The sequence below is a fragment of the Raphanus sativus genome, chromosome 7, assembly GCF_000801105.2.
Source record: "Raphanus sativus cultivar WK10039 chromosome 7, ASM80110v3, whole genome shotgun sequence".
NCBI lineage: Eukaryota > Viridiplantae > Streptophyta > Magnoliopsida > Brassicales > Brassicaceae > Raphanus > Raphanus sativus.
The window spans coordinates 2,290,044-2,309,573 of NC_079517.1; the positions used below are offsets into that span (position 1 = coordinate 2,290,044).

The window sequence follows — 19,530 nt, forward strand, 5'->3', positions numbered from 1 at the left end:
ATGTTGCATTATTATAACACTAACAATAAAATTATGTTACTGTACTTCTCTTATATTAGATAAAAATAACCATATCCTTTGATCTTGTAATTCTAATTGATCTTGTTGTTCTGTTAAAACAAAAAGGTAAAAACAACTTGAACATGGTATTTGTCGATTACTTGTTAGATTAAGATCTCGTCTATGTTCATAATAATTATACTTTTTTTTAATTGTATGTGAACCCACATAAAGAAAAGCAATTCAAAAAACCCCAAACACATCTGTTAGATTACATGTGGGTGAAACTATATAGTATAAGTAAGCTTACAATGAAAGTACTGAAAACTATTCTCAAGTACTAAAGGCCGCTCTTTGCACAAAATCAGGACGTCTTTTTGAAGGCATGCGAATAAGTCCAGCAATCTGAAGCTCCATTACAGCTCTACAAAACCGAGCTCTGTTGGAAACACAATGTTAAGGAAAAACACGTTTATTTAAATGCCCCTGCTAAAATGAACGAATAAATGCGGATGTATGTCGATGTTACCACCAGTTCCACTTCATGCACTCTTTAAATAACTATTAGTGAGCATTGTTTCGAAAGACTGAGAATTACAGAAAAAGGATACTGAATTGAAGCTTCAGCAGGTGCTTCTGGTTCTTCGCATCTATCTTTCCGTTTCTTTGATTTTAAAGTTGTCTTTGCTTTGCTATTCCGGGGAGAAAGTATCGTCTTGAAAGATTGGTACCAGTCATGGAGGTTAATAACTTCAGCATGCTCTTGCGCCAGCATGTACCTAGTTAATTAATTATCACAAACTTTTTCGTTGTAACGCACACATCGAGACAAAAGATAATGTGAACACATGTAATGAAGTAAGGGACTCACAAAATCGAGGTATCGTGCATGGAAGGCAATAGAGTTGTGCCTCTTTGGCTGCAGCACATACAGTGGAGGATATTGTGAGATTCTAGTAGATCTGATTGGATCCTGCTTCTCGGGTCTCCAAGCAAAGCCTAAATCAGATATATAGACATGACATCAAGGGGGAAAAGAGAGGACGAAATCCATACGTAATGTGTTAAGAACCAAGAGAAGTGTCAGCACAGCATCTCAATGGGCTATAGGAATCATTTGAATAGAATGATGCTTTAAGTTGATGAGACTGACGCAACATGAGCAGCATATGATAATTGATTAACTATTACATAACTTCCAAGTAATGGATGTATAAGTGAATCCAAGAGGAATTAGAATGCCGAAGACTTACAGATTGAAGTTTATCGACATTCTTGAAACATAATATTTCATGGAAAGGAACAGTCTCAACTGGCTTCATGTATTCCCTGTCCCATACAAAAAGGCTATGTTTAGTTCGGAAGACACATACAAAATAGCTTAGGTGACACATTTCCATTTACGGCAGTCAAATCAAGAGCAAGTAGAATCCAACTACGCGTACAGAACATCTTAGGTGACAATGGGAGGTAAAGTTCACCTTAGCATGAATTCTATGACTGCGGAAATCTTATCGGTCATGGCTTTAAGCTCCTTTTCAAGCTTTGAATTGCTCCGGGATGCATGCTTTCTGTCACATCAAAGTGAAACCTTTTTACTCATGTAAGATTGCTTGACAACTGAGTAAGACACTAACTTTTCAAAAAGATCTACAGGAGAAAAGCCGGGAATTTGAAAAATGAGAAATTCTTTGAACTCATACATGGTCTTTATATTAAATAGACAGCAATATTCAGAGACTAACTTTGGGCTGGTTGGGATTCCTGGTCTCTGACCAGCTGCTTCCACAGTTCTCATGAACGGATGCAATTCCATCACTTTGTCATTAATCTAACAGCAAAGACAACCAAACAAGTAACATTTTTCAGATATCCAAAAAGATACCGAGTGTTGCTCTAGCTCAAGGAAATGAAAGAGACACTAACAAGAAAACGAAATAAGTTCTTTTAAGGACAAATGAATTAAAAATCACATACAGAATATGCAAGTCAAGAGCAATGGTTAAAACTTGATATATTTTAGTTAATGATTACCTCACTGAACTCCGCAGTCAGTCTTTCCCAGCTTTTCAACAAGCTAGATAACTGTGCAGGTGAAAGATCCCTGTAGAAAAAAATTTGAGTTCAAGAGCTTCAGTACTTTTCTTTAAAAAAATTTGGCAACATAGAATAACCACACAAAGATGCCATCTGAACAGATCCATAAGACAAAAGTATGCGCGGTCCCTAAATTTAAAAGAATACTTGGCTAATATTGTGTGAGGGGAAAACTTCACCCTTCCTCCTTACAGCACAACTCACCTAAGCTTGCGCAGAACCCGTCTGATAACACTGGTACGCCCTGAAACGTTACTCTGACTGTTGAGGATTGCTGGAGGTGAGAAATATTTCAAGTAACGTGCTTCTGGGTCAAGTGTCTCACAGAATATGTCTAGCAATCGAAGTTTATCAAACTTCCCCGCTTCGTATATGCACTACAAAATAGTACACAAAGAATCTGCTCATGTAAGACTATCAAGTAGCTCTTCCTATGATCATGAACGTATTAAAAGAGAGTCAACTGACCAAAACTACTATGCACCAAGGATTAGGCATCCTTTGCAAGTCCAGCAAAAATTGAGGCAGCATTTCACAAGTACTCCGAGTAATTTTATTCCTACGCAAATTGGTTATGATCAGAAATAAGTACATTCAATTTTCTATCCAGAAGCTCCAACAAGGATGCCATAGAAGACCGACACCAGTAACCTGCCCAACAATTAACGACCAAGAATAAAATAGTAACAGATGGTGAATTCTCTGGGGTACCTCGTCACAGATGGTAAGTCAAAAGCATGCTTCATTGTTGCTTCTGTCAATAGCGCAGTACCTTCACCTGGCAGCTTCACGGGAAAAAAGGCTTCCTTAGAGAAAAGCTAGTTGCGCTTTTATTATGTGTAATTTGGAGAACCATGTACGGAACTCTAGATGACAAATGCAGGAATGCGGAAGGTACGACTAAAGATCCTCACTCGTTTCAACAAAGAACGGAGGAAGTCTTCGAACTATCCATAATTCTTAATATGCAAACAAGAACTAAAGGTCTTAACTATCAACTTCACTATTATAGAAATGGCAGGGCTGCTAACAAACAAATAAACAAAAAATGGACGTGGTGAACAGATGCATCAAGCATACCTGATTATCTTGACAAAAGTGCTCGAGCATGATGCTCAAAGGCTCTAATGAGAAATGCTGAAGACAAGCTATCTGACAAAGGAATGTATAGCCAAATGAACAACAAAGAGTTACAACCCGAAACAAGTTGAAACCTAATATAGCATATAGGATAGAGCTAGAAACCTTAAGAGTTTTAACAAATGATGTCAGTGTTCCGTCTTGACACAAAAAGTAACTTCTCATACACAGCGCCACCTTATGGCTAACAGTGAACCCAGAACATGGCTTTAAGAATACAGCCTCGAGAACTGCATCCATTCGTTCGGCCGGAGAACTCAGGGTGAACCTAGTGGCACAAAGTCTCTGCAGCGCGCTCGCTGATAGTATCTTTCTAGGCGCATCGTGTGCTGTGGACACCCCCATTATTATAAAAACTGGAACCTTGACTGCCCATTCACTGAAGAGAAAAACAAAGGAGGAGAGGGACTTATATATTGTAATGACTAAGTAGAAGTAAATAAAAAACCTTATAGTCCAGTCAGCAGAACAACCTAACGTAGTAGAATAAAGATATCCTAATACCTCAATATAAGGATTAACTCTGACAGGACAGACCCAGAACATCTCTCTGTGTCATCAACAATTACAACCACGGGATTCTTATCGTTTCCGCTTTCTCTGTACCATGATGCGAGAATAGTTACATCAGCCACCTGGTAAGAAGTCGCAGTTACGTAGAAAAAAAAGGACTCTCAGTGGATATACTAATTTCGAAGGCTATAAAACTAAATGATATGTGAAGGGGCTATGGAGATTTACTAACATCTACAGTTGGCATCACAAACTGGCGTAACAAACCTCGAAGGCAACCTCCTACACCATTCTTTGCAGAGAAATCCGTGGATGAAAGCTTAGCCACATGACATCCTTGAGACTTCAAGTGCGAACCCAGATCTTCAAACGTCGATAAATCATCAACCATTTCCAGATTCCCTAACATCACAATATAAGATGAACTATATAAGTTTGAATAACACCAAAGGAAACGGTAATCTCTGGAGACTTACTGGTGAGGACCAAAGCAGTAAACAACTGCTTGGAAGAAGGCTGAGACAAAACAGGATAAGAGCGAACAGCTTCTGATAAACTCAATGCTCCTGATGATCTGATCGATTCAAACGATTCCCATATCCAATCATGAATCCCACTGAACACTTTGGAGTTGGAATCTCTCAGAACACCCTGCAAATTAAATTAAAAACCCCAAAACAAATGCAAGGTAGGTTGTAAATAGACTCCTAACACTGTACTACGAAGTTTATAGAGAACGAACAAAAAATAAAAATAAAATTAAAGACAGACTCACTTGGATTGTATTATCGATTTTCGACCAAACAGTCTCGAAAACTTTAAAGCGTAGCGTCGAGAAAAAATGGCCGCCTTCCTCCTCTCCCGCGCTTTCGATCTCAGACCTCTTAGCGAGTTTAGGAGAAGGCGACTCGATCCTCCGCTTGGCTTTCACCGTCGCGGTTGATTTGCTCCCAGACGAAGCCTTGTGGAGGACAAAAAATGGCTGCCATAAGAGAAAAAAAAAAGACGAGAAACGTATCAAAACCAAAAAAAAAATTGGGTATGAGCACGGAATTTGAGGGAGATAAAGAGAGTGGAGACCCGAATATCATTCTCTTCCGCGGCGGCGCTGGAATTGAATGAATCGGTGGTTGAAGATGGCGGAAGATCGGCGACGGTGGTGGAAGGGGCCATGAGCGATCTTCGTCGTTGCGGGTGAGAGTTGGGGAGGGGGGAGAGGGAGCAATCGAAAGTGACGGTTGCTTTTAGGTTTTTGACGCGCCTCCTGCAACTCGTAGCCGCTCTTTTTGGCGGGAAAATGCGTGAACCGAATGTAAATCTGAAAAGCGAAATACTAAACCGGATCGGATCGGACCGGGGATTATCACACATTCATGAGTTTTGAATGAGGGATGGGTGTTTTTGTAATTTCAGAAATATAGAAGATTATCCAAAAAACGTGTCAGCATATTCTTCAGAGTGTTCATTAGATTAGAGATTAGATCAGATCTCTTCGTTTTTACATTTCCAAAATGGCGTCCTCTTGTGTTCCTCATCTTTCTCTCTCAGGTAATCCTTCCTCTCTACCTCCTTTAGTTTCCAATCTTAGATCTAAAAATCACTCATTGATGTTCCCATGATTATATACTTGAGATCGATCATCGTTGTTTACTAGCATATCATCTTTGGCTCTGAGTTTCTGTTTCAGTAAAACTAATAATAAATTGAAGATAGAGAAACATTGATCAAAATGTAAAATTTCAAGATTGGATGAATCTGGTGTGGGACAGGTGGTTCTCAATCTCATTACGTGAATGCAAATGGACTGTCCACCGCAAAGCTCAATTCGATCTGTAAATCCTCTGCATTGAGTATCCAGAAGAAATCAAACCGGACTCGCAACTTTTCAGTTTGTGCAGAGTATGGGTGAGTTGTATCTGTATCGTCCTCTTTTGACTTGAAGAAAACATTGTTGACAGACACTTTGAGGTAATATTCAGGAGAAGGAGAGGAAGCGGTGGTGGTGGTGGTGATTTCGTAGCTGGTTTTCTTCTTGGAGGTGCTTTGTTTGGCGCTGCCGCCTACATCTTTGCTCCACAGGTCTCATTTTTCTCTCTTTCTTTTAATGTCTTTACATGTTCAGAGGTTGTGAAGTATGTTAGTGATTGATGGAATAGTCTATGAATGATGATAAGTATGGTTGCTTTGCTTCTTGGATCATGCTCATGCAAATCTAGCTAAAGTTTTTTTTTTTTTTTTTATCTCTCGGTGTGTGGATTCAGATCCGAAGATCGATAATGAGTGAAGAAGATGAGTATGGATTCAAGAAGCCAGAGCAACCAAGTTACTACGACGAAGGTTTGGAGAAAACAAGGGAGACTTTGAACGAGAAGATTGGACAGCTTAACTCGGCTATTGATAATGTCTCTTCGCGTTTAAGAGGTCGAGGGAAGAAGAGTTCTACCTCCCCTGTCGAAACTGATGCAGAAGTTGAAGCTACTACTTGAAAAGAAAAGAAGAACACAAAACACTTTCGCAAAGTTGTTACTTATTCTCTGTTTTTGTGCTCTCTGTCCTATGTAGAGCTCTTGCAAAGTTACGATGTTACTGTCTCTTTTGGGTTTTGTAGTGAAATTTTAATTTGGTTTCATTTAATTCAACTCAGGGATTAGACATAGCTTATAATGCATCTTGTTTTTTTTTTTTAAAAAGAATATAAAAAAGATAAACATTGGGCGGTGGCGTTCTCGCACATCCAAAAATATCCAAACAGAGAGCCCAAAGGCCAAGGGCCAAAACTCAAGAACAAAACATAAAAGGAGAAACCTTTCATCAGTTCCAAACACAAAGGTAGTCTAGAAAGCAATCCTCAAAATTCCTTTTTTTTTTCTTTTCCTCGGAAAGTTTTCGGTTTTGATAATTGTTGATACGGAAAGTACAAAGACATCTTCAATCACCACTTTCAGGAGGTTTCTGTTTGATGACGTGCGAGGAGATTGTTCCTCTTGTCGTGTCAGATGGAAGATCATCATGATAAGTCTCCTTCTCCCAAGGTGATAAGTCTTTTTGGATTCTTATTTGTAAATTCTGGAAGATGATTACGGTTTTTGTTGCATGTCTTCTTTTTCATTTTCGCGAATGCCCCATTTGATATGGAACTTGTGACTTTTTTTAATGGGTTGAAGAAGGATTGCTATAAGATTCTAGAAGTTGATTACGACGCAACTGAGGATTTGATCAGACTCAATTATCGCAAGCTTGCTTTGGTATTGTGAAATCCCCTTCTTGAACATGTCGTGATTGCTTTCAGATTGAAAAGAAATAACTTTTTTTTTCTTCTTTTGTTAATAATAATGTATTTGTGGTTCCCATGTACAGAAGTGGCATCCTGATAAACACAAAGGCGATACTGCAGCTAAAGAGAAATTCATAGAGATAAATGAAGCTTATAACGGTTAGTCTTTTTTCAAGCTGGCATCAGTGAGCTTTGAACCTTCTTCTTCATCTCCTTAACTCTGGCTTATACTTTCTATAGACAGACTTGAGGATATGATTTAGATATGATAAGAGAACAATGTGCTCTCTTCTCTCTACCTTGTCACGTGTTGAATTAATTTGTTTGCTAATTTTTACATAAGCTTCTTCTTTTTCCTCTTTGGCAGTGCTGATGGACCCCGCTGCACGTTTTGAGTACGACTTAACCGGCATTTACGAGATTCACAAGTACACTTTACGGGTGTGTAAACATATATTTTCTTTGGGTTTCAGAATTCTTCTTTAAAAACATAGTTCTTACTGATTTGTTGAGATACCCCCCCCCCCCCCCCCCCCCCCCAATGCTTTGCTTTCTTCACACAGGAATATCTCGCCAGATTTAAGGAATGATACTCACTTGCAATGGCCTTGGCATCAGCCAATCCTTAGCACCATGGTAATAATCTCTTCAGTTTTGTTTCTCCACAATGTCACATTCCTTATATATCATATCATGAAACTATACTAAGCTCGTATTCATCGCTTTGACTGCAGGACACATCAATTGTCTGACACCACCAACAAACCAACAGATTAGCAAGGTTGGTTTTCTTTTATTCATCTCTGCTTTGCCACTTGGATCCATTTCTGAATCACAAAGAAAATTCCTCATTACCTTCACAGGATACTCTTATAAACCGAAAGCAGAAGTTAGAGGAGAGCTGTAAAAACTGTGGTCAAGATTCTCAAAACACTTTCCCATCTCGCCGGCCTTTAACACGGTGTGTTTGTCATGTACAAAACTGAAAGCCGTAGGGCTGAAAGCATTGATGGACATACTGAAATGCTTTTAGTTAGATGTTGTATTGTGTTTCTTTATCGATATAGAATTAGAGAAGCGTATATGGTTTCTATTCATACATTGGTGATGATGATTCAGGTCTTGTACTAAAACTGACTGTTTTTGAGGCTTGAGACACGAAAGAGAATAATACAATCAATGGATTGAAACTTCTATCTCAAAGATTTATATGTAAGGCTTTGAAGCTGTTTATAACTAATTTAAGCCCTCGTCTTTCTTTCATCTGATTTGACAGAAACCTTGTTATTTTTCTGTCCTCTCTTTGCAACGCTTAGACGCTATACTTGCATACCAAAACTGATACAGACAATACATAAAACCAACATTGGTTGGTAATGTAATGTACAATTTTCAAAACGGAGACAAGTCAGCGGCTAGAGAACATGCCCCCATGTGCTGCTAGATTAAGCTCTTAAACTTGGTTCCGAGAGATCTGAGTTTCTCATTCCAAGGGAAAACATCCTTTTAGGAGAGAAACTGGATACATGTATGGTGCAAGCTTCGATTCTGTAAGGCCCCTGGGATCTCTATGGTTTCTCCTAATAAATATGAACATGTGTTAGCTCATCTCATAGTATCCCAACCTCAGGCTTTGGAAAGATCTGCGTGGATCTTTCCAGTGGCAAGGAGCCTGACATCTTGCAAGCTCCCCTGAGTTAAAACTACTTAAAGCTGATTTTACTTAGTCCTAAAACTAGCGCCTTCACTACACACAACATTCATTTGGTAAAATCCCATCTTCTTTCATTCTCCTAAACAATGCATCAGCTTCACGCCGCAAGCCTTTCTTATACAACCCCAACATCATCGTAGTGTACGTCCAAATATCAGGCACAAGTCCTTTCAAACTAAGGCTACAATACAAACCCCAAGCATCTGCCACCTCACCAGCTTTACACATCCCACGAATGATGATATTATAAGTAACGATATCACCCTCCATCCCACTCTTCTCCATATCCTCCAACATCACCAACGCTTTCTCCACCTTCCCATTATCGCATAGACCATGTAACAAAACATTATACGTAACAATATTAGGAGACACCCAGAAACAACCATCCTTCTGAAGATCTCTTCCGCAACATTAAGCTTCCCTGCTAAACAATACCCCTGGATAAGAATAGTATAAGTCACCACGTTCCTAACCACACCTCTCCGAGACATCTCGCAGAAGAGCTTCATCCCGTAATCCACCTTCCTAGACTTGCAAAACCCGTTGATGAGAATACTATAAGTCACCACATCAGGAAGCAGCGTTTGCTAACCATATACTCAAACATCCGCTCCGCTTCATCTAACCTACTAACATACAAAGGCCATTTGATAAGCAAACTGTAAGTAACGATATCAGGCACCAGAGACCTTCTAATCATCTCCTCGTAAAGCTCCTCAGCCTCTAAAAGACTCCCTCTTTTCACACAAGCGTCGATCAACGCGTTGAAAGTGAACACATCAGGGTCTACACCCTTCTCACTCATACACCTCACCATCCTCACAGCGTCTCCCCACCTCCCCGAGCCGCAGAGCCCGGAGATGAGAGAGTTGTAGGTAACAACGTCGGGGCTAACCTCCATCTGATTAAAAAAGTCTAAAGCTTTATCCACCTGCTGGCTCTTGCAAAGACCATCGATCAAAATGTTGTAGATAACAACGTTAGGTCTAACCACCATCCTACCGAACAGACGCAGCGCCTCGCGGACTCTGCCTCCTCGGCAGAGCCCGCCGAGGAGGGACCCGAGCGTTACCACGCTCGGGGTGTGACCAGTTTTAACATTTTCCCGAGGAAAGACAGCGCTAGAGGCAGCTGGGAGCAGCGGCAGAGGCAGTTGAGGAGGATGTTGCACGTGCAGAGGTTGTGGGGGATGCCGAGCGTCTCCATCTGGACCCAGAGGTGGATCACGACGTCGTAGCGGTTTAGATTGGAGATGGCGGTTAGCAATCTGCTGAAGTCGGCGATTGAAGGAAGGGGACGGCGTTGAACCATGCGGAAGAAGAGTTCGAGGGAGTCGTCTAGGTTCATGTTTCTTAACGTCTCTCTGTAATCGCTACTTCCGCCGGTAGAGTAAGCTCTTCGCGAATCGGAGAATGTATGCGGCGATGAGTTACCTTTCTCCGGGAGGTTCCGATGATGAAGAAAGGATTTGGCTTTGGAAGAGATGGATCTCCTCATGGTTTCCTCTCAATCTCTCTGTGGAGTCTCAGGAGAGAAGTTGGTTAAACCTCAGCTCCTAACCGGTTGAGAATTCACCGGTTCGGTTTATCAACTGAACCAAATTGTTTTAAACCAATCCGGATCAGATTGATTCTCAGGAGTCTTTTTACTTTGTTGGCCCACAACTGTTGCTTTTTTTTTTGTCAATATTTCATTAACAGCCCAAAAGAAGGCCCACAACTGTTGCTATATCATACTTCGTAAATTTTATCATGGGATATTAGTATGGAAGTTTCGGAATTTAGCCTTGAAGTTCAGGTCACGCTCACTTGAAAACCATACTGTTAGTTTGGGGTTTTGAAACTGAAATTGAAAATAGATTTATTGAAAATTGTAAACTCGATATTATTGAATAGCGATATCAATATAACTAACCACTTACCAAGTGGTGGTAGTCTAATGGCATTTTTTAAAAAGTTTGATGTGTATCCATGTTAGTTTTGGATTCGATTTCCTATGTGTTCCTTTCTGGATCAGTCGATAGAATTTATCAAAAAAGATTGATATAACTCGACATTACTAAATAAGACGTCCACATGTGTTAGGATGAAGAACTGGAACATTAGACAATGATATATGTTTCTGTGGAGAGAGTAATGAATGTAGAAATAAATTATTCTTTGCATGTCCATATACTTTCACTGTTTGGATGTCTTTGGCGGCTTATTTGCTAGGCACAAGGGTTGGACATACAATTACATCGTTGCTGAGACTTATGCATTGTAAGATGGATTATATTCTCTTCAATCTGATATTTCACTCGTCAATGATGTATCTCATATGGATGGAACAAAATTCATGGAGGTATCAAGACCCGTGTCAAAGTACAGAGGTGCTTATTTATAGAATTGACAAAAAGATTTGAAATCGTATCACTTCACTGAATTATCGTGAGGGGCACACACCAAGCTAGAGGGATTATTTCGCAGATGGTTTGAATGCTACCCGGGTTAGATGGTTTTGAAGATGGTTGAGGATGGTTGAAGAAAGACTTTTTTTTCTGTTACTTTTTATTTCTTCCTAGTTATTAGTTTCCATAGCTTAGTCTTTATACATTTTTGTAAATGTACATTATTTTTTGATTAATCAATATAAAATTTAATTAAAAAAGATCAATATAACATAACACAATGCAAGATCATGAACCCTTTTTGTAAAAAACTTAATGTAATCAATAAATAGCAGAAGGAAGGAGGAATTTTAAAGAGGTGGCCACTAATGCATCTTTGAAACAAGATGAAGCTTTCTTCTGGCTTATTTTTAGGCGTGTGTCCACCTCTCTAAAAATAAATCATCAAATTGATACCTTATTAAATGCATATGCAACAATCTAAATTCAAATTTAGGTCTTCAGCATGGTGCATGGCATATTATCGAACATGGATTTCATAGAACGGTTCGGAATAATGTAGTCAGACATGTATTCTCATATGATGGTAGAATTGTCGGTTGTATAATCGTCTGTGTAATATTTTTCAGCATTGTAATAGTATAACTAAAAAAAAAAAGTAGTATCCAATATATATATATATATATATATATATATATATATATATATATATATATATTTATTACAGATCACACTCATTTGAAAGCTATGCTGTTATTTTGAGTTTAAGAGATTAAACCCAAATCTGAACTGCGCTGAAAATTTTAAACTCTACATTACTAGATAGCAACATCATCACAACACCAGTGACATTTATAACATAACATAAAATGCTAAGAAAATATTTTATAAAGGTTGACCACTTATCCACCTCTGGAACAAGATAAAGCTTTCTTTTGGTTTAAATTTAGGCGTGTGCCCACCTCCCTGTAAAATATATTATCAATTAAATGTTCATTGATAACTTGTTCATATGCTAAACGATTTTTGTTCAATATGTAAAAGTGAAGACTTACTTTGACAGTAGCAAATGTCATTTTGTTGGCATAAGTCTTAGTGTATCCAGCCACTTGATTGTGTATCATCCATGGTCTCCATTTATCAATAATGGAATAATTAAGAGATGTTATCCACTTTTGTGTCGCAATGAAAGGAATTGTTATGTCGTGATCACCGCTAGTCACCACAAAATCGAATAAACCTCATTATAATTTTATATAAACTATTTTGATTTGTATTGGAAAAAGATTTTAAAAAGAAAATGGAGAAGCAATAGTTTTAAATCCGACCTGAAAATGAGGGATGGGTAGCCTTTAATACTGTTATTCAGATGGTATGGTACACTGCTTTTAATGTCTCTATTATAAGCCTTATCCATAGAAGAACAACGTATCCATTTTCCTATACTTCCCTACAATCAATAATATATATAAGACTAATCCATAAATTTTCCGTTTGTAGATTGTCACTAATAATATGTTAAGGTCTTGTGATGATTATGATGAAATACCTTGGCTACATGAAGTACTTTGCGCACGCTCTCGTCATTAGCCCACATGGAAGCTTGCAACTCTGAGTAATCCTGCATTATTAGTGACTCACTTGTTCACCATCCATCTAAATTAGATGATGAAAAAGCACATACAACGAACAAGGAGATGGATTGTTTACAATGCAGTTGGGAAAGGAAACCGAAAGATTTGCAGGGAGAGTTTCTCTCAGGTCTCTTTTTGGGACATGCTTTGGCCACAAAAGTCCTGGAGTTGCAATCGGGCATAGTGGCGCTAGTACATTTCCCTTGTGTACGCCAGCAATGCACTGCAAATAACAATAAAACGTTCGAATAGTTATATGTGATCATTGCGTCCAGTGCCTCACTGAGAATATCACAATATTTTATTTTTTTGAATAGAATGTAAAATTAATTCAAACCCCAAATAAATCGTTTTCTGTACAACCAGTAGCTAATGTTTAAATACGTTTATAGTAATACTAATATGCGATACTAGTGGCTTATAATTTATTTATATTGCTAAGGAAAATTAATTTTCCCTTGATGTTATACCTTGTGGTATTCTTCAACGAATTGCAAGCATTCTGTGTTACTAGGATCCACATTGTAATAGATCCCGTTACAACTTTTCTTCAGTGACTGCCAATAAAAAGGAGGAAAAAGATCAGTTTATGTTTTCTTCATTATGGCTCTACAAACATGTAGCATATATTGATATTAGAGTAAAGCATGTTCAAAAGTATACCTCGTAGAGTTCATCAGAGATTAGAGCCATTCCATGAGCAAATGGAAACACGATGGTTACGATCAAACTCCCGGTGTCGCCGGGTTTCCAAGCACATACCCCTATTTATATGAGGAGAGAGCATTTTCACTTAAATGTAAAGCTCAATTAGCAAATTTATAAAATATATTTTTTAAATAAGGGTTTATAGAATTATAGTATATGTTTTCCATAGCAAATTTCCCTCACAATTTGTATTTAGATATACAGTACAAGAAGCACCCAAATACAACATTCAACCTGAAGATTTATTTGAGGTTTGAATCCAAGGTCATTTCCTGCACCATCGTCATCAAGAATATGTTATAAAATGGAAATAAAAATAATTAAATTGAATCAGAAAGATTTAAGATAAACTTTGTACCTTTGGAGATTTCTTGAACAGTGGCCGGAATAACCTTACCAGCATAAGAATTTCCAGTGATATAAAAGGGCTGAGAGATAAACTCTATATGCCTGTCTAGCCACTGTGTTACAAAAGAATTAACCCTCCAAATGTCTATATATATATATATATATATATATATATATATATATATATATTAAGATAAATGCTTCAAAAAGACAATTAAAATTAAGTGTTGTTTTTTGTTCACCTTGAGAAGAAACTCGTGGACCCGCTTAGATTCTTCTGAGTCACTTGGTGTATCAAGAAGTTGAGTTTTTGAGTAGGAGAAGCCAGTACCAACAGGCTGGTCCAAGTATATTATGCTTGCAATCTGAGAAACCAATTTATCAACTAAATAAACAATGCATGATCCAATACTTTTATATAAAGATTGTATATAATCAAAGAATATTGAAACGACAAAACCGTACCTTTGTCCATGAGTATGTAGTGGAAAGTAAAGTTGGAATACCTCCGCTGTAACCCTCAACTCTGAATTTAACAGGCCCTGATAGCGCAAAGTTTTATGGTTAAGGATATGAAAGATGTGTTTTCAACAGTAATACGGGTTTTAACTAACATATGCATACAGTGACAAAAAAACTAACATATGCATGATGTTATATTTTATGGGTTTAATTAAGCCTCTAGAAGAGCAACCAAGTACTCATGCATGCATGATGTGCTAAAAAACAAAATAATGTTTTCTTACCATTCTCAAATAGAAGAGCGGAGACAGCAGAGCAACCAGGTCCTCCAGTTAACCAGAGAAGAAGAGGATCTTCTTTCGGATTCCTCTCAGATTTAATGAAGTAATAAAAACAATTGCACTTGCTCTTCTTCACCAACACCAATATACCTTCATGCACAAACGTTTGATCTAATGTATGACTTTTTTTATTTCAATCTTGAATAAACATATGAAGATTACATGAAAAGAAGAAAAAAAACAAACCCGGTTTCAAGCTCGAAAGGAAGAGGACCTTCAAAACCAGGAAGATACTTGACAACTGATCCAGAGTTTGCATGTAGACTCAAAATCATAAGTAAAAGAAGAAGCAGAAGCAAGTTCTTAGCCATTTCTTTTTCCCTTTTTTTTTTGGTTTCTCGTTAACTAGAGATCACATGATACTAAAAGAAGCCCCAAAAGCTCTAGTAATATTACAAAACAGGTACCATGTCACTATCAAGCAACTACATCTGTCAAACTTGGACAGAAAAAGCCACATTCATAGTTCTGTGCACTATCATCATCATCATTCATCATCTCGATTCTTGTTGCCTCGAGAGCCACGACCACTGATTCTGTCGAGAACCTTGTTCATAATTAGCTTCTCTCGAGGCTGCTTAAAGTCTTACCAATTCTTGCATTCAATTAGAGGCTTCATCATTCTCAACCAAAAAAAAAAAAAAAAAACAAGCTGAACTTTCTAAACCGGAATCACAAATCAAACCAAAATGCCCCCAACAAAGGTTTTACACGGATTCAAATTTGGGTTTACAAAGGTACAATGTACAAACCGTTATTTCGATACATAGAAATGCAGATGGATAAATACGGTTATACAACAATAGATCTTCTCTTATTTGAGCAAAACTGAAGCATCTTTGCTAACAAAACAAAACATGTTTTATCTTTCACTCCTACAAAAGCTAAAGAAAGACATGAATCCGATCCAATAAGATGGAAACCAAAAGACGTGAGCGAGCCTTTTTCAACCCGTCATTCCTGGGAAGAGCTGGGATATCTTGTTGAACACATCCATTACCTGCAATCAAACAAGACCACACACTCTTACAAATGTCATTGCCTGAGATGTTTTACAATACACTATAAGTAGCCGTAGGTTTGAGTGTTTCACCTCTTTGTCATTTTGGTACTTCATGATGTTCATTGGATTCTCTGAACACTGCAAGGACAAGAATCAAAACGAGTCAGAGATCATGTCAAAGTATATATTTTTCATGCAAGTGAAGAAAGAAAACGTACTTCCATTAGCGCTGCTTGGACTCTAGGATTCTGGAATGCCATTGCAACATCAGGGTTCTCCATAATCTTAGAGATGACTTCTTCTGGAGTCAGTCCTATTTGATCTGAAACATCAGGATTTGAACCTATGTTAAAACCATAGTACAGTATAAAACTTTGTAGAAAATTGATAAGGGGATGGTTTTCTTACCGAACTGTTGCTTCACTTCAGGACTATTCAGGTCGAAGTTCTTTAAGGTCTCCGTCATTCTCTTGTCCCATTCACCACTCCCACTCATATTGTTCCTAAATCCATGAAAAAACAAACAAGTGTAAATGGAAAAAAAGATATATAGTTCTGAAGATTCTCAAAAACTCAAAAGCAATGAAAAGAAATTAAAAACTTACAACATGTCCTGTAGCTGTTGACGGTATTGAGGATTCTTAAGCATCCCTACAAAGTTCCAATATGGCCCAACGATTTAATTTTGAGAAGCAATACGGAGAACAAAGATAGTAATAGCAGGATGCTCTAAACAGACTTACATTTGAAAGTTTCTGGGTTCCTCATCTCCTCAGGCAAATGTCTGTATACACACACACATAATGTTAAGCAAAAACGTTTTGAAAATATACAGAAGTATTGAAACATAATGTGATAAGGGAAGATGAGTTACGGGTAAACCATCTTCTGAACTGTTGGATCTTCCATCATTTTCTCTAAAGCTTCTACTGACAAACCAGGCCCTCCTTTCCCAGCGCCTGTGTTAACAATGGGAAGACTAAGGATTCAATCCAGATGAGAGAAAGAAAAAATCATGAAAAATGAGATGCAAAATATATAGCTAGGCAAGTGATGTAAACTGATATTCTTTTAACTCACCCAAAGATTGGAAAACCTCTGAAGCAGTGGCACCATTGGCCGGAGCAGTTCCATTTTGCAGAACCTTAACCCAAAGATCAAATGGGATAACACAGAAACATCCCAAGTTAGTTTTTCGAATTACCACTTGCTGTGCTGTGCGGTTACATAAGAGAAGAAAAGAAACTTACATCCTCAAACAAGCGGGTTTCTTTGGGGGCACTAGTTTCAGAGACTTCTGCATAGTTGCTAAATGGACTTTCCTTTGTGGTTTCCTCAGGGGAAACGTCTTCAAAGGCTGTAGTATTATACAGTTAATTGAAACTTGGAAAATGGTAAAGCAAGAAGCTCAAAAATCTAAGGTGACAAAAGAGGAGGTAAGAATCTACCGTAGTTCTTTTCTTCTTTCTTCTCTTTGTTCTCCTCTAAAACAACACTTGGCTTATCCACTTCTATATTCTTTGTCGGAGGTGTAGGTGTAGGTTTAAACGTCGGAGGCCTATCTACTTTTGTAGCAGTCACATCAACAGTAGCACCTGAAGACTGGGATTGAGATTGGAACGGTGAGGAAGTAGGACTTGTTTGAGGAGGAAATGGAAACGGAAAAGGCGATCCTGATCCTGATCCTGGTCCAGTGGGGAATCCAGGATTATTAAACTGGCTGTTTTGAGTATTCATCTGGTTCATCATTGTCTTCATAGCTGTTTGCATTGCATATTTCTGAAACCAAAAGCAAAAAAAAAAAAAGTTCAGAGAGAGAGAGAGAGAGAGAGAGAGAGAGTAACACCCAGTTAAAGAACACTAAGAGACAGCATTGAGAGACACTGTGAAATATACTGCAAACAAATAGTTATAAAAGCGACAATAGGTGTTCAATACCTGAGTTGCATCACTAAATAAATCCATAATGGTATTATATAGGTTATTTTTCAAACGCTCCATCTATGAATCAAGTGACTCACTAGCCAAAACAAAAGAGATGCAAATGCTTCCATGCTTAAAGTTAAATCTATAGTTTCAGAGCGTGAGAGAGCGACCAGTTCAGCATGTTAAGATAAACCAATCTAATGAATACTATTTCAGATACTATACAATAGGAGAAAATAGAGATAACATGAAGCCTAGCTCTGAAAAAAAAAATATAAGAGGGAAAAACCAAGTAACTGGTACCTTTAAGTTTGACGTTGCCTATAATCACCCAAAAAAAAAGGAATCAGATAATAAAGCAAGAAGGAACAATGAAACTAAAGATTAAACATGACACTCACCCATGAGAACAAAGCTGATAGACCAACTCCAACACCAATCCAGAAAAGTGGTGATCCTCTACACAAACAATCAAAACTTAAGCTCATCGTCCAAAAAACAAGCTTCGGAAAATGATGTAACCAGAGAACATGGTTGGGTAAAATTACACGGTTGATGAAGATGAAGGTGGTGGCACAGCCGTGCTAGGGGAAGCAACAGAGGTTGTCTGTTTATCACGACTAGAAGAGAATATACTTGCAAAAGCTTTCGTCTTGTGTTTCACTACCACTGCAAAACAGAGATAATTACACAAAAGTGTTGGCTTTTACTGAAAAAGAAGACAAATTCACTAGCTTCTTTCGCCACAAAAGGGTTTATAATTTGAAAATTCAATCATTATAGAGATAAAAAGTAAGAAAGTGAGAAGCTTTCGCATTCTCAACCGCAGATTAAAACAATGGGTATCGAGTGGGAAAGTGAAAGCTTACCGATTTCTCCAGCTTTATCCGTGCGCGAAGATGGAGGCTGAGATTGCGCGGAGGCAGAGGTTTTGGAGCAGCGGAGGAGAATTTTAGGAGTCCGGCGGGAGAACCCTAGTGGGGGTTTAATAAGAGAGGAAGTGAAATTGCATCCGATTAAGAGCTTGGGAGAAGAAGCTGAGCAAGAAACTAGGGTCAGGTTATCCATCTTTTACTCTCTCTCTTTGCAGTGAAGAGCCGGTTGAGAAGATGATGAGGAGGATGAACGAACGCTCTGGTTTAAGCTACAGTGTGTACCCTTCAAAGCACGAGACTTTGAGTTATGTTTCGGTGTTGGATCCTCTGCAGTTAAGTGCACCGGAACTTCTCAAGTTGCGAGTTATATAACGGTCAAGATCGCTACATTAAAATTAATCCAAGGGTGTAAAAAACTCCTGCGTGATTATTCTAAAAAGTTACCCCCTTAACTTTTGTTTTGTTACATTATACCTCGTCTCTTTTTTTAATAACATTTACCCCCCTGCCATCAGCTTAGTTATATCTCTCAACATAACTCGCAACTTCATGTGAAGTCAAAACAAACGTTTTATTGTGGACGAAGTAACGTCTCAGCAAATGATTAAGATTTGTTGTATCTCTCAGCATGTTCTCAAGAAACGTTTTTTTTTTTTTTTTGTTAATCCGGGTGTCCGGATTCCCCTAGGAACCCGACTAGCACCGACCGCCGACCACCGCCCCCAAAGAAACGTTTGTTTAGTTATAACCAAAACACGTTTTATTTTCACATGCACTTGAGATTATCTACTGAATTGGTGTTATACTACTTTCAACTCTACAACTAAATTTTTTTAGTTTTAAGTAATGTCTTTTTTTTTTGAACAACGTTTTAAGTAATGTCTTTGACTCTACATTTGCTTCTTTTTCATGTGAAGTCCATTTTGACGAGATATTACACATTACATCAAACTCACTAGGGATGAAGTCACGGAGAAGACATCTGGACTGAGAGAGCATTGTGGATACGAATGCCGTCACCCGTGAGGGCAGTTGGAGGAAGATCAAGGCAAAAAATAATAATGCGATTTCCACACAGACGCAGCCATCTATTATCTGATTTA

At 38.2% G+C, this 19,530-nt stretch overlaps 5 protein-coding genes and 1 pseudogene across 6 annotated transcripts; 2 read left to right on the forward strand and 4 right to left on the reverse strand.

The window, feature by feature from the left end:
* Positions 1-184: 184 nt before the first annotated feature.
* On the reverse strand, positions 185-5,000 carry LOC108814806 (origin of replication complex subunit 3). The gene is made up of 17 exons (XM_018587438.2): positions 4,831-5,000; positions 4,526-4,732; positions 4,227-4,401; positions 3,983-4,152; positions 3,742-3,872; positions 3,343-3,616; positions 3,178-3,249; positions 2,809-2,882; positions 2,566-2,656; positions 2,302-2,474; positions 2,035-2,104; positions 1,746-1,831; positions 1,482-1,571; positions 1,254-1,329; positions 872-999; positions 612-779; positions 185-439 (listed from the first exon to the last, which is right to left on the reverse strand). The coding sequence occupies exons 1-17, from the start codon at positions 4,921-4,923 to the stop codon at positions 334-336; spliced, it is 2,184 nt and encodes a 727-aa protein (XP_018442940.2). The 5' UTR covers positions 4,924-5,000; the 3' UTR covers positions 185-333.
* A 141-nt stretch (positions 5,001-5,141) lies between these two features.
* Positions 5,142-8,220, forward strand: LOC108818254 (uncharacterized). Its single transcript, XM_018591162.2, is given in 11 exon segments — positions 5,142-5,298; positions 5,520-5,655; positions 5,730-5,829; positions 6,012-6,782; positions 6,918-6,995; positions 7,108-7,183; positions 7,392-7,465; positions 7,588-7,603; positions 7,606-7,660; positions 7,759-7,805; positions 7,888-8,220. Coding segments are annotated over 7 exon segments (378 nt in total). The 5' UTR covers positions 5,142-5,298; positions 5,520-5,655; positions 5,730-5,829; positions 6,012-6,746; the 3' UTR covers positions 7,802-7,805; positions 7,888-8,220.
* LOC108818253 (uncharacterized) lies at positions 5,262-6,236 on the forward strand. Its single transcript, XM_056990881.1, has 4 exons — positions 5,262-5,298; positions 5,520-5,655; positions 5,709-5,829; positions 6,012-6,236. The coding sequence occupies exons 1-4, from the start codon at positions 5,262-5,264 to the stop codon at positions 6,234-6,236; spliced, it is 519 nt and encodes a 172-aa protein (XP_056846861.1).
* On the reverse strand, positions 8,207-10,340 carry LOC108818252 (pentatricopeptide repeat-containing protein At5g16640, mitochondrial). The gene is given in 4 exon segments (XM_018591158.2): positions 8,207-9,112; positions 9,115-9,318; positions 9,321-9,833; positions 9,836-10,340. Coding segments are annotated over 4 exon segments (1,461 nt in total). The 5' UTR covers positions 10,239-10,340; the 3' UTR covers positions 8,207-8,771.
* Positions 10,341-11,865: 1,525 nt separating this feature from the next.
* On the reverse strand, positions 11,866-15,032 carry LOC108815137 (serine carboxypeptidase-like 7; annotated as a pseudogene).
* Positions 15,033-15,302: 270 nt separating this feature from the next.
* On the reverse strand, positions 15,303-18,741 carry LOC108814175 (protein TIC 40, chloroplastic). Of its 2 annotated transcripts, XM_018586685.2 has the most exons (14): positions 18,422-18,740; positions 18,101-18,221; positions 17,954-18,011; positions 17,856-17,873; positions 17,075-17,405; positions 16,877-16,983; positions 16,707-16,770; positions 16,501-16,585; positions 16,370-16,410; positions 16,232-16,277; positions 16,035-16,129; positions 15,845-15,948; positions 15,717-15,764; positions 15,303-15,623 (listed from the first exon to the last, which is right to left on the reverse strand). In XM_018586685.2, the coding sequence occupies exons 1-14, from the start codon at positions 18,618-18,620 to the stop codon at positions 15,570-15,572; spliced, it is 1,371 nt and encodes a 456-aa protein (XP_018442187.2). In that variant the 5' UTR covers positions 18,621-18,740; the 3' UTR covers positions 15,303-15,569. The 2 variants fall into 2 exon arrangements, with proteins under 2 accessions (XP_018442187.2, XP_018442188.2); XM_018586686.2 differs by lacking the exon at positions 17,856-17,873 and having other exon boundaries at positions 18,422-18,741.
* Between the last annotated feature and the right edge of the window lie 789 nt (positions 18,742-19,530).